The following is an 18,505-nucleotide window of genomic DNA, read 5'->3' as shown; positions in this document are numbered from 1 at the left end:
ACAGTTCAATAACTCTGAGGTCCTCGATGCAATGCAACTTTCTGAAAGGATGACACTGAGTCTAAACAAGCGGAAAAATTATTTTCTGATACAACCCGAGCACAAACAGTTGAAGCACAACTTTATTCTACTTATCTGTCAGTGTTTTATATAAGCAGATGTAACCACACTGCATATTCCAGGTGTTACACATAGGATGGGGGGGTGGGGGGGGAAAGATGTTCTTCAGAGTAGTTTGCAGTAATGATGCATTACTTCTGAATATCTTAACAACAACCTGAGGTGACAGCACATGCAAGTTGCTGTACTAAAAAAAAAAAATTTAAAAAAAAAAAAGAGAGAGAGAACGTCTTGTTTTCATTTTTGGGGAGTTGAAAAATGGGGAGCAAAACACCTGAGAGTTCAGCAGATGTCTAGATGTCTTCTCTGAATGGCGGATAGTATACCTGTATAGGAAAACTGCTGAGTAGAAAAGCCTTTTTTTCCTAAAGGGGGTTTTGTCCAGGTGATCAGCTAAAGCTAGTACATGTCTGAACTAAGAACTTCTTGCTTATGTAAACAAACAAATCAGAAATGTCCGGCCCATTAGGAATATATTCAGAGTTTAGCAAAGTGCTCAGTGAAAAACCACATACACAAAGAGGTTTTGAGCTTTCTGAGAAAGACCTCAGGGAACTTAAAGCAATGCTAACTGAGTGCCATTAGAGAGCTGAACATGATTGTCCTCTAGAAAATCAGCTCCAGCCTGGAATAATTCTGATGCCCAGATAGTAGCCACTGTGCTGAACCATCTGGAAAAAAAGACCAAAAGGAAGGGAGCAGGAACTGCATAAATGGTGGTTGGTGCTGCTCAAAGACTACACAGAAGTACCGAAAGCCGAAAAAGTGCCTTAAGAGTGGAAGTAACAACAACAGAACAGCCAAAAAAGCTATTAAAGCAGCACTTCAAGATGAAACTGATAAAACCGAAAGGGAGCTCAGAGCCATTCAGAGCATGAGCAGTGCAGCAACTCCTGGATCAAAGACTTGATCCAGATACTATCAAATGTAACAGAAAACCAGTGTATGCAATAAGACTATTTAGGGCCTGGGTTAATAAGCATTCTTAATAAGGTAAAAGTCTTGTTAAAAAGGTAATACACCTCAACAGTTATGTTGCAATAGAACTCAGACCCTGTATATTCCACTAAACACAAGGTAACAGTAAAACTAGTAGGAAACAATCTTTTATGACCATGTTTATTACATACCAGTAAATGCCAGATGCGTCAGGAAATAAAAAGAAAAAGGAGATTCCACAAAAAAAAAAAAAAAAAAAAAAAAAAAAAACATTAAAAGCCTTTTTTTCTCCCCTGGTAGTGTTCTCTGGTCTGGGTCTTGTTCAGTAGCAACATACCTAATGACCAACCTCTAGCTGATTATCAAGAAGCTAAGGAATATGTGTTAGAAATCAACAAACAGTTAATTTTCTCTATGTAAAGTTTTCTTGCCATTTGAACGGCTTCATATTTTCCAGTGACTTCATACAAGAAGTTATAGCTGGAATTTTCCCAACTTTTAGACATATATCTCCACTATTGTGATGAATTAATGGACATAAGCTGAAATATGGGTAAATCCAATCAGATAGAAAACCAAAAAAAAATTTTCACCATAAGGGTGATCAAAGACTGGAACAAGTGTCCAGAGAGGCTGTGGAACCACCACCCTTGGAGATATTTGAAAAACTGAGTGGACAAGGCCTTGAGCAACCCGACCTAGGATGGCCCTGTTGCAAGCAGAGGGCTGGACTAGAAGGTCTCCAATGGTCTCTTCTAACTTAAACCGTTCTGCAAGTTATTTTTATTTTCTCTCCTTCCTATCTTTAAAACTCAATGACCAGGCTGAACTAAGAGAGGTCCTTGTTCTTTAGTTTAGGGGACAATGCACATATGCGGTGAGCATTACATATTGGCAGTATCATCCACTGCTGTAGTGTTTCTCCTCATGGATCAACAGTCCTGGAAACAGCTCCACACAGACAGAGAAACATATAAAACCAACAGACAAGGGAATAAAGCCTTAGGCTGAAACAGTACTTAGAAGTACAGGAGGCTGTAAGATTAAAGGTAGCAGAACTGACTGAAGTACCCGAAATACAGCTGAAGGTCTTGAAACTTCTCCCTTGACTTCTGCATGAGTTCTATTTTAAGTGTTTCTTTAAATGGGTTGGCGGTGTCCTGGCACTGACAACCCCTAGCAACTGCAAACTTGCTGACCTTCTTTCTGCCCCAGTCCCACCACATAGAGCTGTAGGTGGAATTTTGTACATTCTTCCAATTTCTGTGGCATTGCCTTCTGCTGCTGCATGAACTGCGTTTGTAAATTGCTTAACAATTGCCATTAAAGAGATAGAACCTAAAAAGTAACAGAAGAAAGCAGAGCCACCTTCTTGTTCCCTTGAATTTAAACCCTATGGTATACACAGAAGTATTTTTCCAGATCCTTCAGGAAGGGTATATTTTGGGGGTATGGTATATTGATCCATAATTGGGTATCGTTTTTCAGAATACATCTTCTTTTGGTTCAATCAAAGGGATAATGATTTAGCCTGCCATCTTTCCAAGTAGAAAGCATCCAAAGTTAATATGTTCAGTACTCTGCTGGCTATATGTCTGAGCAAACATAATAACAACTGACAGAAGTCACTTCACTTGAATGTTGATTCAGCTAACCTGTGTATTTTAGGAGCAGAAAAAATGAGATTTTAGATATAGTGGGACTCATGTTCACCCTTAAAATGTATTATAGTATCGTATGTCCATGTCTTTGCTGGACTTGCTTGTGGCCTCTACCATTACAAATTACAGTCCAAAAGTTGAAAACTTCTCCCAGTTGCTTTCAGATATGGGAATAAATACTATTTCTTTATTGCATTGGGGAGTACTCTATGGGATATGAGCGGGACTATTTCTTACCAACTATAGCAAGAGTTGAAGTTCAGCAAGAGCAAAAATTATTTGAATTCTAATTTCAGCTTAGAATTTCAGTCACTTTCACATGTAACATGCTATAAGTAAAATTTCCTAATAAGAAAGAAAAAAAAAAGAAAGAATACAGTGAACTGTGGCCTCCATGCACCTATTAAAGGTGAAATCTAGAAAATAAAGGTAACATCTAAGAACACATAAATTAATTGTAATGCTTCAAAACATGTCTGGTTTTGTTTTCAAGGCTGCCTCATTACCACAGTTATTCTCTTCACTCCACTTGGTACTTCAAGATCCATGACCACCCATACTGGTGGTCATCTGAGAGGCTACTAGATTGCGGTATTTCAACAAACAGGCAGCCTAAATCATCACATCTGGGTGGTGAAAAAATGGATCAGACAACGCAGAGGTGCTCATTCTTTTTTGGTATCTATTTAAACAGCAGCCGGAGAGGGCAGGGAGGCTGAAGCTCCCTCCCTCCAACACTACCCAATTTGGCATGCTCTCCAGATCACAAGACAAGGCAGCCAACAGGCAGCTCCACCGTGCAGATGCCAGGCTGCATCCAGCCTTAGGAAGGGAGCACATATACCTGAAAAGAAACGCTATATGCAGGCAGAGCAGTAGTCAAACACATGTAAGCTTGCGTGTGCTTTGGAGGTGGAGGGCAGGGAGGGGCCGAGAGCAACAATAGGGTCAGTGTGTGATCGGAGTCAAGACCTTCAGCTGATACACAGTGCCATTAATCAAGACAAGAGCTCTCCCTTATAAAAGAACACAAAATTGCCTGTGTTTCCTATGATTTAAAGATAAAAAAGCAACAGGGCTTTCTGGCTTCACTACATCTTGCAACAAAGTCAGAAGCCATCTCTCCAAGGATGCTCTTGGGGGTGGAGGGGGGACGAGAGGGCAAAGAAAACCGCAGATCTACTCTGAGTGGGGGGACGGGGGCAGGAGGACAGCACTGAACCAAAGCTGTTGTTTCCCCCACCTAGCAGCTGACTGCCTGGCAGGGAGGGAGCCTGGGAGACGGGGGAGATTTACATTCCTGAAGCTGAAGCAAGCAAACAAAGCGCGCTATTAAAAACCCCTGCATTCTTCAACAGGCACTTCTTTGGCTGGACTTCTATTAATAGCGCTGTGTTTACTCTTGCACAGTGAATAAATTAAGCCAACGTTAAATGCTGTGAGCTCATGAGTGGAACTCACATGAGAGAAAAGATAATTTCATCCAGTTTGCGGGAGAGCAAACTTTATCCGAGCATCAATATTTAACGTGATCTGTATAAAACTCGCATTAGTTGTGGTCTACCCATCAGACGGGATTTCATCCTACTTGCCACTCCCTGGCCTCAGTTGCAATGTTGACATTTTCTAAACATTAAACTTGCCTGAATAGATAAAATTCCAGTGGCCACAACCAGTTGCAAGATCCAGCCCCGCTCTAGAGCTGTAAGCAGGTTTAAAACGCAGTCCTGTCCCTCAGAAGACATGCCAGCTAGGTTGGAACCCTCACACTTTGGTCACATCCTCGGCACCACACACCATTACTCAAGCTCAATCAGTCCAGACCCCAACAGAAATGCTCCATGCACACTGTCTCTTGAGCAAGAAGCACAGGCTGGAGATCTCCAACCTGAAATCACATCTGGGTTTCCTCGGCCAAGTTCGCAGGCTGAAGCTGTAGTGTTAAGGGGCATGAGCACGCTTTGCTGAATTTCAGGACATATCCAATACAAGCCTCCCTGTTCAAAAGCTTAGTGGAACTGTAAATATTTAGAAGTTTGCAAGCTTGTCCAAGTCTTAGCTTTGTTCAGATAACTAGGAAACCAACATTCAAAGTAGCCATAGAGCAGGTATGTTCCAGGAAGTGCTACTGCTCTTGAGAAATTATTTACGCCTAATTTAACAGGTATCGATCTACAGGACTTGTATAGCAAGAAACTAAGAGCTAAATTTTGGCATCAGTTATTCTGTCTAAATCTAAACCTGGCCCCCGTCGGACCATTCTGATTTGTAACCGAGTACATGAGATCAGTACAGGAGATCAGAGCCTCAATGGACGAAGGCTTAATTTACCATGACAATCATAACCTGTAATACCACATGCAGTCAGTATTTACTACCCCCTCAACCGGTGGCCATCTGCGTATGTTTGTCCTGTGTCCAATGGAAACAAGGAACATGTTTATACTTATAAAAGAAGAGAAGAAAAAGGTTGATGCAGCAAAAGGTGTCACAGAGTTGGCTCAGACAAGTAGTTCTGTGTTTCTTGAACGAATCAGAGATGCTATCTACATGCACAGCTGAAGGAATCTCCTCCTGGCACGTGAAATAGCCTGGTGGCACAGAGCCTGTGCAACACCTGCAGAGAACATCTCCTCTGTCAAAAATAGCCTGGCCAAAGCATCTTCCTGCTCTGGTGACTCCCAGGTATATGAACTGCAACACATTCACAAATACTGTTTGCGGTGGTGGTGCCCACAGAGGCTTCCCTGCTGGCAGAACCAGAGAGGGAATTAACTACCTTATTCTATGGGAATGACTTAAACACACCTTTCCCAACTCACACCAAAGTTTCTTTGGCAGCAACTCACACTGCGGGCTCAAATGAGCTGTTGGTTTCTTTGTTTACCTGTTTGACACTTTTGTGTTGGGTTTGGAGGTTTTTGGGGCGAGAGGAAGAGGGATATACATGTACTACTGTTTTAGAAAGAACAGCGACAGCTAGGGCGCAGTAGGGGAGACAAATTGCATTCACTAACTAGTGAGTAAACTGTTCCTTTCTTAAGACTGCAGCAAATAAGACATCAGTCATAACACACAACCTCCAAGGTCACTGCTCTACCACTCCGGGCAGACCAACACAGAAATCCTGCGAGCACCAGCCAGAGTCTGCAGGGAGAGCATACAGTTATCAGCTCAGGAACCACAAGGACACAGCTGCATCCTGCGTCCAGCCCCAGCCCCGTGCTGGCTCATGGAGAGGCAAGGAGTGCCCACAGACACCACAGGCATGTGCTGCAGATGTGTCACTTCCACCTTCTGCCTGCACCTGACCCTGCTGCACCACAGCCGGGACCTACATACGGCCAGGCCACCACCAGCCCTGTGGTTAACTCCTGCCAGGCTGGGCAAGGAGCCACGCACCTTGCTCCAGTGCAGTGGCAAGAGCAGTGCCCAGTATAGCTATCTCAGACCACACTGCACCTCATAAATCCAAAACATGCCTCGCACCCTAATCACTTGTCAAGGGAGGACCACATTAGATACAGACGTGGATTCAAGGAAGCATTCCTTCTGCTAATGGACAGGCAAGCTGCCTTCAGCTAGGGGAGGACCAAAACCAGAATGGTATCTTGTGGCACCAACCTTCTCTGCAATATCAGATGATATGTTGCAGGTGTTGCTTGGAGTCTGCACTCTCTTGCACCGCTTGTTTTCACTGTGCAAAGCCCAGGAGTTTGCAAAATCGTAACTGTTTCCCACAAGGGTCCCTGTGAATGAAGAAGAAGAGAAGCACGCGGCTGTTTAGGGGTCTGAGCAACATGTGGTCATTATTGGCTACTGTGAGAGTGACAATATGGTGAAAGCTGTTTTTAAAAATAAAGACTGTCGTAGCAAATGAATTTCTAATCCAAATAAACTCAACAAGGCCAAGTGCAAGGTCCTGCATGTGGGTTGGGGAAATCCCAAGCACAAACACAGACTGGGTGGAGAATGGATTGAGAGCAGACCTGAGGAGAAGGACTTGGGAGTGTTGGTTGGTGGGAAGCTCAACATGAGCCAGCAATGTGCACTAGCAGCCCAGAAAGCCAACCGCATCCTGGGCTGCATCAAAAAAAAGTATGGCCAGTAGGTCGAGGGAGGTGATTCTGCCCCTCCACTCCACTCTTGTGAGACCCCACCTGGAGTACTGCGTCCAATTCTGGGGCCCCCAACCTAAGAAGGACATGGACCTGTTGGAGTGGGTCCAGCGGAGGGCCATGAAGATGATCAGAAGGCCGGAGCACCTATGCTGTGAGGATAGGCTGAGGGGGTTGGGGTTGTTCAGCCTGGAGAACAGAAGGCTCCAGGGAGACCTTATAGTGGCCTTCCAGTACCTAAAGGGGCCCACAGGAGAGATGGGGAGGGACTCTTTATCAGGGAGTGTAGCAATAGGGTGAGGGGTAGTGATTTTAAGCTGAAAGAGGGGAGATTTATATTGGATATTAGGAAGAAATTCTTTACTCTGAGGGTTGCAAGACACTGGACCAGGTTGCCTAGAGAAACTGTGGATGCCCCATCCCTGGAAGTGTTCAAGGCCAGGCTGGATGGGGCTTTGAGCAGCCTGGTCTAGTGGGAGGTGTCCCTGCCCATGGCAGGGGGGCTGGAACTAGATGATCTTTAAGGTCCCTTCCAACCCAAACCATTCTATAATTTTATGACTGTAGGAAAGCACTTTCAGTGATCTGGACTGACTCCTGCAGAGGACCTCTCTGAGCTCAAGGACAGACTAAAGCCTGCAGAAGGCAGCTCCCAGCACTTCTCACACCTGTATGAACATGGTAGGAGTTATTTGCTGGTCGGCTATAATCTGCAGATGCCTAAGCATGCCTACGCATTTTCTACTACTTAAAAAATGTCAATAAAACATGAGACATTATTAGAGAGGCAAACAAAATGAACCTGTTCTCCCTAACCAATGAAAGCATTATCATTCCTGATACCAGCTGGCCTTGATTTTCTCCTTCTGTCTGAAACTAAATCTTGTTTGCAAAGAAACTTAACATACACCATAATTGCTCGGGCCCATGATTTTACTGCCTAAGGTGTCCTGAAACGTGCTCTTCTTTCCTATTACGAGCAGCTCGCGGCCCAGATTTGACAAGATTTGCACTCAGTTTGCATAAAAGCAAAACTGAAGGACTTAATCTGTATGTCTGCTGCTTCCTGGGAGATGCAAGCCATGCTTCTGCTTCTCTTGCTCCATCCTTCTGAGACGGGGGATCCTCCCAGAAAGGGAATGTTCCTTCCTCCCTCTTTTGCCTCCTATTGCCTGGCTGATTAGAGGACTACCTCTGCTTTCTTCTGAGGGCTCCTGCTACAAAGTAGTTATTGTATTTTTTTTATAATAGATCATAATGTATATGTATAGATAATAAAAATGTCATTGCCTACCTGCTGTACATTAAGTACAAACACACAGAATATACTGAACACTAAAACTGTTCCTAAACTAAAGGTTAGTCATGAAAACTATGCCAAGAATGCTAAGGGGGATGTAACAAAGCCAGTAGACTTTAGTAGACTTTGGTTTGCAAACCAGAAATTAGGCGTTTATAAATGTAGCGTATATTAGACCCACGGCAGATGTCAAGGGAGGAAGACTCCAAGGAAAGATGACAGGTGAAATGTCATAAACAACGTGAAATTTTCACCTATGGAGACAGGACTGAGCACAGGAAAAGAAAAACACAGCAACAAAAAGAACACAACCCTTTAGTTTACCACAAATTGTAAAGATTAGAGTAACAATGAAATCTAGTCTGATGAGACGCAAGATGCCAAATTAAATACATCCCCTTATATTTGCACAAATGCAGTCTTACACTAACAGTTATAAAATAAAACATGGGCTCCACTCTGAACTAATGTTCCTCTGGCTCTGAATACATGTCCATGTTGAGCTTCCCATTGGCGTGTACCACCAGATCCTCATTTACCCACAAGTTAAGATTTGAAGGTTGGGACAACTGTTGGCCTTGAATTGCTGTCTTTTCATTTCTCCCTGTCCATTAGATTTTTTTTTTCTTCTGTAGTGCATGTAAATTTATACCTCTCTATGTAGTTCTTTTATGCAACATTTGTATAATACTATTTTAACTCTTCTGCTGTATTCTATGATTAATACTTTCAAGTAAATTTTTTTCAAAATAAATAATTTCAAAATTTCCATGGGGTTGTTTGGGGTTCGTTTTTTTTTTTTTGGAACCTGCTCTTCAAACCCTCTTGTTGCCAGCACCTGTCTGTGTATTAGGAGACCATTCCACCGGCATGATTGATTTGCCAACAACTTGCCAGGGCAGTTCTTCCTCCTTGCAAAGTCCTGGGGCCCTTAAACTAAGCTACAAGCTGTATGGAACAGGCAGTACTTGATCGATTTGGGTTTGCTCAATAGCTCGAGATCTTGCCCCAGGTGAGCCTCCTCAACATACAACAGTAAAAATCTAGGAAAATAATGAATTGAGATCAGTTGACAGTGTACTGTTCCTGTGGTTTGTTCAGTGTAGCCTTAAGTGACCTATGGCAACAGATAAAGGGCTGGAGAGGCGCTATGACTTTAAAATGAGCATGCTGCAAAACTTTGCATGCACGCTTGCCAGCCTGCTTTTCTGCAGAAACACCATCCTTAGCACCAAACAACACTGTCCCAAAAGGCACACAGCACCTCTCTTAATATCATCAGTTATTATTTCCCATAATGCAGATCCAGTGCAACCTGTATTTTCCTTGAGTGAGTTTCCTTTACAAACACATGGTAAGATGCACTCCACACTCCTGGAAAGGTGAGAAGCAGTTGGACTTAGAGGTTTCACTGACCATCAGAAGAGCTCTAACATGGAAGTATGAAGTGACTCTGGGGCCATTGTTCTGCTTAACAAATTGGGGTCATGGGGATAAGTTATTTCTGCAGAGGGTTACTTGGGAGAGGACTCTTCAACTCATACTCTGCATTACATGGCCTATCGATCAGTGTGGTGATTCTCAAATACTTCATCTGCTTGGTGAGCTGCAGGAAGAAAAGCGGGAAGGGAGAACTGGCACGTCTGACTGCTCCAGGCGGAGGGAAGAGGGAAGAGTAGCCGCCGCCACTGCTGCCCTTTTACCTCACACCTCCATTTCCTTCTGCCAAAGGACACAAGGGAGTAGGAAAGGATGGTGGAAGGGACAATACAACAAAAACAGCCTAAAAATGGATGAGATTTCATAAGCATGCAGGTGATACTGTTAACAGAGCAGCTGGGCAGCTCAGCTGCCTACTCTTGACCCTGCACACCCACCAGGCAGCGTGTCTCCTACCATCCCTTTTGACAACCTGATTCTTTCTTAAAAGGCCTTTTGGCTTAGCTGAGCAGTCTTCCCTCTAGCTAATGAGAGGCTCTTAATTTGATTTCAGCCTGTCCTGAATCTCGATTGATCCCTGCCATGGCATCTCAGGTACGTCACTCCCTCCACCTTTCCCCATCCCTCCCCTGGGCATTGACGATGCGTGGTCTCCTTGCTCAGGCAGACTCACAGCAGACTTTTGTTTTACTTTTGTTCCTTCCGTGTTTTGTTTTTCTCCTTTGTCTAAGCAGCCAAGTTTCTGGAGAAACAATTCCTAGTTAGGGCTCATCATCACCCAGGAACCCTCCAAACAGCCGGGGTGAGATTTTTCCTAAAGCACGTGTTTTGCCTGAGTCTTGCAGGGAGCACGCTGAAAATAGATGCTGTCACAAAACGTAATGAAAACCAAGTTGGATCCAAGACAAGTGCTTGAAGAACCAGTGCCTGACACAGACCACAGTACAGTCTGGTACCAGCATGTGAACTGGTTGCTCGGCAGCCGAGACCCCCAGGCAGCTAGTTAGCGTGCGGTCTCCTTTTAGGATACAAGATAGGCTCAGGAGGTAGCTGTTAAAGCACAACCCACACCTCACCTTCTCCCTAAGTCCCAGAAACATCTCACCACTTTGATGACCCTGTCAAGGTCCTCCAGGAGAGGGCCATGCGCCAGCCACTTCAGCAGCAGGTAGGGCCTCCATGGGCATTCTGTTGGACTACCTTAGTGATCTAACTGCTGCCCTCATGTCTCTGTCTCCTTGAAGAGAAAAAGAGAAAGAAAAGAAAAAAAAAAAAACCAACCCAAAACAAGACACCAAAACCAAACAAACCAAACTGATACAGCACACTGACATGTTTTGGGCAAGACTTCCCCCTGCTCCTTTTATGTTTTTTGGTTAGAACAGTTGCTTTTACTTATCTGATCTTCAGACAGATGTTCACTCTTGACAGAAAAATCAGTGTTCACTATGATATCTGGGTCTCAAAATCACCAGTTCCTTTTGAGATCTGAAATTGGTATGCTGCTTGTTTACTCTGAGACTGATGGTCAGGCAAGGCGAAGCATTAGCAATAACCACCTCGCACTCAAGGCAGGTGTGCGGGAGGCAGGAACCCTGACCTCCCTCCCTGGACCTCCTGCAGATTTTCCATATGGCCACAGGCCCATCAGGTTAACTCTCCCAGGGTCTGTTAACTCATCTGTAAAATATATGCAAGAATTCATTCAAGACGCTACAATACTGTGAGTAGAGCTGTGTAAACTTTCACATGTTGGCTATTTACCAAGCAATGGGGGTTTTTTGTTTGTTAGGGGTTTTTTTGTTTTTTGTTTTTACAGTTTTACATGGTTTAGTACATGGTTCCAGGCAAGCAAAATTATCAGCAAGGTTGACCAAAAATTGATCCATAGTTTGGACAAAATTAATGATATGGAATATTGAAGTCATGGGCTATAAAGTCTTTCCAACTCTCTCTGGTTCAATGAGCATAAAATTAATAATATTAAACACAAGAGAGGGAAAGACCCACCTCCAAAACTCTACAGCCCAGTGTTGAAGACATGCTCCTCACAATAAAATGTCTAACTTTGATTCCAAACTCTGCATAAAGCCGAGTGGGTTATGAATGCAGGTTTCTGGCATCTCACACAAATGAAGACAAATACAAGGCAAGTCTTCTTCATCTATTCTGTTTGATAATGACAGCTAAATTCCCTTGTGAATCTATCCCCTTTGCTTTCAAATTAAAATGGAAGAAAGAAAATGATAGTATTTACTTAGGCCAAACAAAAATTTTAAGCTTGCCTAAAATCAAATTACTGACATCCTTTAAAATGCCAAGAAATTTGGATTTCAGAATGACCAAAACTTTTGTTTATTTTTTTTGGGGGGGGGGGGGGGGGGGGGGGGGGGATATATATCTGCGCTACCATCACTATGATTCTGGAACACACTTTAAAAGCTTCTGATAACAGGTACTACGCACAGGGAAGTTGCATATTCAGTCATATGCATTGATACTACTTCTAGAATGAAAACATTACCTGAAACATCAGATTTTTCCTTGTACATACTGTCTGCTTCTACCTATTTAACCCATATCCACTCCACAGTGGCATCATATATTCTGTATTTCAGCAGCTTAAAAGGCTGAAATATGTTGCTAACAGCTGGAGCAGGCTCAGAATATCAAATCTTTTTCCAAAATTAGAAATGGGTATTTTTTTATCATTAAAGTCTTTGTAATTTGAAGACAGATTCCCAGAAATACGCTTCCCGCCAGCGCCAAGAAAAGAATAATGGGACGCTGGATTAACTCGCATTGGAGTTTTTTTCTTGCATAATTCTAGAGGTGTGTAACATGCATAAATAGCAAAACGATGGGTTAATATCCCTGTGTTGGACTTGAATGAGCTCTTTTGCCCAAATAAACTTCAATGATGACCCAGACATCCAAGCCCCTATCACAGCAATACCACTGTGAGACAGCTCAATGATAAGAGTATTAGGCAAAGACTGAGGCTATGGACACACAAATAAGCTCCATGAGCTTGGGCTGCTGACGCTCTCATTGAGGAGACATTACCTTACACCTTCTGCAAGGTAAGGGCGTGTCCTTCGACCACTCACGTGTGCATGCCCCAAGGAGATTTCAGAACCAAGTTACCCGTGTTCTGTCAGATTTCTTCTCTAAATCATCTCTTCTGGCCTGTGCTTTGGATCCCCAATGGTAAAATGCCCATGGTAATAATCATGAGATTCTCAAATGCCACGGGCTGAAGGCTGCCAAGTAGATCAAATCTGAGCATCTAGAAAGGACTCAACTTCAAGTTTCTGGTATGAGCAAAGACTGGCAACCAGTTAGAATGGTGTGATGATGTCAGAAAGCAGAGCCCGTTCAACTACCAAGTCTTGGAAGCACTCACAGGATTGGCTATAAAGGATCAGAGCCTAACTGGCAAGAAAAAGCAGAGGAGAAATTAACTCCTTCATTAGAATCTGAGGGGAAAAAAAAAACAAACAAAAAAAAACTCTGGAAAGCTTCCAAGAACTTTCTTTTTATATTTTAGTTATGCTTAAAGTGTGAGAACAAACTCCCAAGGGGCAGCTGGCTTGTTTTTCCTGCCATACCCAGTAAACAAGAAACCACGCACAATATAATCAATCTTGTTTGTAAGTCTCGACAGGACATGAGTACTTCTCTGCAGGATGAACTAGTTTAGTAACCAACTATGTCAATGAGAGTGACTCAGCACCCCATCGTCTGTCTGTGTGTCTCTGCCACTCTGAAACCTACTGGGGACACTTTTTCTTTTTTTGAGGTTCAAGAGCTACTGCCTAAGGCTACTACCTTCAAAGCTGGGTCCTACTGATGTTAATTTGCTAGGGTATCACAGATTGAGACACATCACTGAGACCTCCAGGGCCTCAATAACTGAGCATCAAAAGTGTATACAGCAGCAACATGTGTTATCCTCTCATCAGACTATCAGTTCTCAGTTTCCACAGCAAAACACAGTGAGGAGCCATAAGAGTGCCACGACAATAGCACATGATTGGACAGATTATAGAACATGCATATAAATATATGAAGAGAAAAGAAAAACATTACACACTGTTCACTAAGTTTAAACACTCTTTCCTTCATTCCTCCTTTATTCACTTGCTGTAAGTGGTTATCACAGAATCATAGAATCATTCAGGTTGGAAAAGACCCTTGGGATCATCAAGTCCAACCACCAACCCCAATACAGCACGTGCTTCACTTCTTATTTCACCACCACCCCAAAACAATCCAAATATAATTAATGAAGTTCTATATTGTAATCCACTTTCTTAGGAGCAAACCAAACTAACCATCTGTGTTATTAAACCACAATTTATTTATTTTTTCTAAAATACGGAGAAATCCTTTTTCAACATAAACATTGACATTTTGTTGAAACCGTGATAAAACGTTTGATGCTACACAAAAGACAGTGTTTATGGGCTAGATTCTATCTATGACAAGTCTGACTTCTATACAAATTTGAGATCTAGTCCTCTGGTCCCACAAAGAAACCCTAGAAATGGGCCATCAAATGACATGAGTTTCCTCCTATGCAAGCAGATGCAAAGATGTTACAGAAGTGCTGCATTAGCTTTTAAACTGTGAGACAGAAGAAAATATTTCAACTGCAGACCTCAGTGGTTCTTATATGTTCCCCTCCTACAAGGCAAGGACGAGTAGCAACCAGACAGGTTACCATTTCACTGTAAATCAAAGCAGTTTAAAGGCTATTATATATTGAGGTGCCTTCCCAGCCTTTAAAAAAATAACTGGAGGAAGGTTTAACACATCTCAGCCATCTGACAAGCTCATTGTCTATAGCACAATACCTGATGCATAACCTGTAGCATCATCTCTCTTCCTTTGCCTCTGACATTCAGATCTGCATAGTCCTCCCCAGGGGTTTCCAGATGAGAGCCTGTAATCTTGGCAACATTAGATCCTTGTCTTTTTCCTCTGCACACTGTGCTTCCACTGCATATTATTCTGAAGCTCAAAGATCTTATTGTATTTATTACCAATACAAACCCAGCCCAGAAACATATCTAATGGATTAGAACTGAGGGCCCAGTCTGATAAATCAAAATATGCCCAGATTTTAACACACCGACAAGAGAGTTCAGTCTGCTGGCAACCTTAGGTCACCCTTCAGTGCACTCAGATTGCTAAATCATTAAACCAGGCTCACATCTTGGGTTGGGTTGACCTTTATGAGATATAATCAGGCTAAAAGGAGAGCAAATAAAAACTGCAGTGGAAAGAAAAGGGTAAACCACTTCATAGGTTACCAATAGGCTGCCTACGTCTTTCATTTAAAGAATATTACATCTCCCAGATGCTTGTGTTGCCCCTCACCTGGAAGTTAGCTTCAACAGTTAAAAAAAATTTTAAAAAATTTTAAAAAAAATTTCATTCCTATTTATTGTCTCAAGAAAGAGATGTAAACTTCAGATCTCCACACATTCAGGCATCAAGGTATCCAAGCCTTGCCAAGCAATTCTGTGAGCTGAGTTTGTTTCTTATTATTTACATTGCTGAAGGACCGATCAATCATTTTAACACACTATGAAATCAGGTTTTTTCTGTACATTGAAGCTACGCTTATGTATCCCAAGCGTCAGTAAGACATTTTGCTGGAGTGCTGCCAGGCTCCTCTTCAAGTTGCTTTGTCTCCCTTTCTATTTCCTGTATCATTTATTTTTAATACATACTTTACATTACCAATTTAACATATTAATGTATTAACTAACTTTACTCTAAACCTTTCCTCTTCAGATAAGCCCTAAAAATTAAAATACACTCTGAAATACCACAAATCAAGATTGGTCCTTCAAAGTCACATTCAGGGCTTTTCCAAAACTCTTAGTCTTCACGCACACTGGCAGACTTTGCATAAAGGTGTATAGAGCAGCAAAAGCGCTCTTGTCTCTCCCTCTTATTAGGAAGTGGTGTGATATAAGGTGCAGCTCCAATCCAACAGCCCATATAGACAGGGAAATGTCACTAAAAGGTAACTGCTTTATAGAACAGCATCCCATGCCAAATCCAAGTACAAACCTGCCAGCAGCAATCCCTGGGATTTAATATTCTGCTATTGCAACACTATCTATTCTTACTCCCACTTGCCTAACTCATGAAAAATTAGTAGTTGAATCAACAAGCATTCCTCACATCTTTTTTGCTGGGTCTTCTCCTAGTCAGTCTCTACACACAGTGTATTGTACAATGTTTATCCCGTAGCTTTATCTTCATGTTTCAAGATTCAAGGCTTCTAAAAGTGTTAAATTCAGACTTCTGGGCTTTGGTCAGGAATGAGATGTGACAGCAATTTCCTCTCAGGAGAAAGGAAGATGAAAGAACTCAGTCAGACAGCTTTTTAGCACATCAAGATGAGGTACCTGGCAGGTTTTGTCAAAACATTTTGATGGAGCAGCAAAATCTTTGTTGAATCACCCAGCAGGGAAAGTGTGCAGAGCATACATTAAAATACAGTCAGTTAGTCATAGTCTTACCTTCCTGAGTTCTGAAGTCATCTTCAGCAAACTTATTAAAGTTGCCACACAACCCACAGGTCTTATTATAGTGCTTCTCTTGAAGGAGTATCTGAATATTCCCACTGATATCAATCTTCACCACAAAGCCATGCTCATCACTGGATATTTTATAATAACCTGCCTCCTTCTCTATAAATACGCCATTGGAGGCAAAAGGTATGGGAACCCTGTGAAGGAAAATAGGAGTTTCTCAGAATATGGCACACAAAAACCATCAGTTTTTTTCTTCTGGAATACTTGTTCCCATGGGTACCTTTTGTCTTCCTGCATCACACCTCCATCTAAAGAGAAGCGAAGATTGAAATATTCTCCAAGATACACAGAGAAACCAATTTTCTCCCCATCCTGGTAGTCACCTGAAGAGATGAGACATAAGCAAATATTGTTAGTTCTGGGACTCAGCAGGACAACCTGTAAGTACACATTACAGGGTTGGGAGCATATCATCTAACATTTTCGAGAGCCATCCATCTTTTTCATCCCATAGTTGCTTAATATGAAATGGACAGATAGTCCCAGGATGAGGGGTGGCATGAACCACTGGCAGGCATGTGACCTGGCACTGGATGTGGACTCACACTCCCCCCATTACCGTCTCTAGCCAGTGAATCCTCCATCCTACCATGCACATTGGAGGAGTTTACACAGGAGATGTGCTCAACGATCTGTCTTGCTCTTTCCCTTCCTTGTTTCATCCCAAGAACAAGCCATAGCACAGCGGTAAGAGAAGGGGGTTGAATCCATTGAACTAAGAGAAGAGCTGAGCCTGGATGTCTTTGTTCTTGATGAGCCCTCTAACCATCTCAACTGTTCTTTAAGAGGTGGATGCCAATATTGGCTATCCAACTTGGGGGACAACTCACTCTGAATTTTTCAAAAGCAGCAGCACATAGAGATGGACACAAGTCTCTTTGGCTCTGAGAGAGAAGAGAGTGGGGGGGTTCAGACATAGTCCTTTCTCTGCTTTTGCCCATTGTCTACCTCTGACTTTACAGCAGCTCCTTGCACAATGCGCCACCCGCTCTGGACCTCCTTCTCTGAGGTAGCCAGATCTGCACAGACCTAGACACTTTACTCATAAATGCAGATTGCACTTCACAGCCAGGTATCCAAAACCAAAACAAACCCACATACATATACTAAGATAGGAATCAAAAATAGATTAAGCCATGCTTATGTGCCCAATATAAAAATAAAGTGTTTGATCATGGTTGTTTTTTTAAGATTTAATTGTTCACATAAAATACTGCAATCAATTCATAATATCACATATGTTGGTGGGTTCTTCTGTATACAAAAAAATCTCTACCAAGTTGTGCAAGTTGAAGAAGAAAATTACTTAAACTGGTATATGGTTCCTTTTCAGAGTGATGGGGTCGGTTTACTTCAGTTTACTTTTAGTCAGTAAGAAGTCACCTTAAACTAAGACTAACACAGAACAGTATTAGTGAATATAAGAATATCTACCAAAAGAGTTTGGTATGAAAGTAATATACAGTTTTAGTTCTCATATAATCTCTTGCCCGTCCCCAAGAATAATGCTGCAGAGGCTCATGCTAATTCAAAGGTCTTTTGTCCTGCAGGATGGGATTTTCTTGCTGGGGGCATTTAGCGTACAGGTAAAATTAGTTCTCCAGGGTCACGTTGTTCCTATTCCTGTACTCAGCTTTAACAGCCACATTCCCCTAGCAAATTCAAAATTAAACAAGGTCTTACTTTCCCTTTTTAGAAAAGCCAGCAAGAAAATCTTCATTCCTTGGCAGCTTAATTTTGTGAGAGCTGTATTACCAATGGATAACAGAAGCCAAAAACCAAACCAAACAAAACAAAATAAAATGAAAAAAAAAAACCACAACAAAAAAACACCACCCAAAATCTTTTTATGCAGTCGTCCATCCTATCTGACAAAGGACAACTATTTGTCTTTTCTTCTCAGTGATGGAACCTGGCACAAGGGCAATGCCGCATCCCTACAACGTTTTGCACTTGTTACTTCTTGGTATCTGGCTCAGACTCACCTAAGAGTGTGAAGGAACGCTTGTGACAGTCCCCAGCAAGGAGGTAACTGCAGTCCCCAGCAAAATTGTAGAAAGAACCATCAAAAGTTTTGATATGGTCATTCCCAAAAAGGCTGCAACGGGAAACCGATGACTCCTGAAGCAAAGAACCTGATGATCCTGGATATCAAAACACAACATAACTTGCAACGTAAAACAATCATTTTTTAGTTCAGGAATTTATCTGCTGGTATTTATCACCACTGATCATTGCGTGTCCTTTAGCTCTAGCTTCTAGGCAGAATGTATGCCTAGCGTGACAGCCCATAGAATCAAGCACAGATTT

General features: G+C 42.4%; 1 protein-coding gene across 1 annotated transcript in view; it reads right to left on the bottom strand.

Annotated features, from left to right (window-relative positions):
• The window catches only part of VWF (von Willebrand factor), a 145,598-nt gene that overhangs the window by 124,965 nt on the left and 2,128 nt on the right, over positions 1-18,505 (bottom strand). The window contains exons 3-6 of the mRNA XM_054220138.1: positions 18,181-18,339; positions 16,416-16,518; positions 16,121-16,329; positions 6,345-6,469 (exon numbers count right to left, since the gene is read on the bottom strand). Coding sequence (XP_054076113.1) covers positions 6,345-6,469; positions 16,121-16,329; positions 16,416-16,518; positions 18,181-18,339 — 596 coding nt within the window. The remainder of the gene's footprint in view (positions 1-6,344; positions 6,470-16,120; positions 16,330-16,415; positions 16,519-18,180; positions 18,340-18,505) is intronic.

The sequence above is a fragment of the Rissa tridactyla genome, chromosome 1 (assembly GCF_028500815.1).
Source record: "Rissa tridactyla isolate bRisTri1 chromosome 1, bRisTri1.patW.cur.20221130, whole genome shotgun sequence".
In the NCBI taxonomy this organism is placed as follows: domain Eukaryota; kingdom Metazoa; phylum Chordata; class Aves; order Charadriiformes; family Laridae; genus Rissa; species Rissa tridactyla.
Note: the sequence above shows the minus strand (reverse complement) of the source record. Positions and strands in the feature narration are given on the sequence as shown.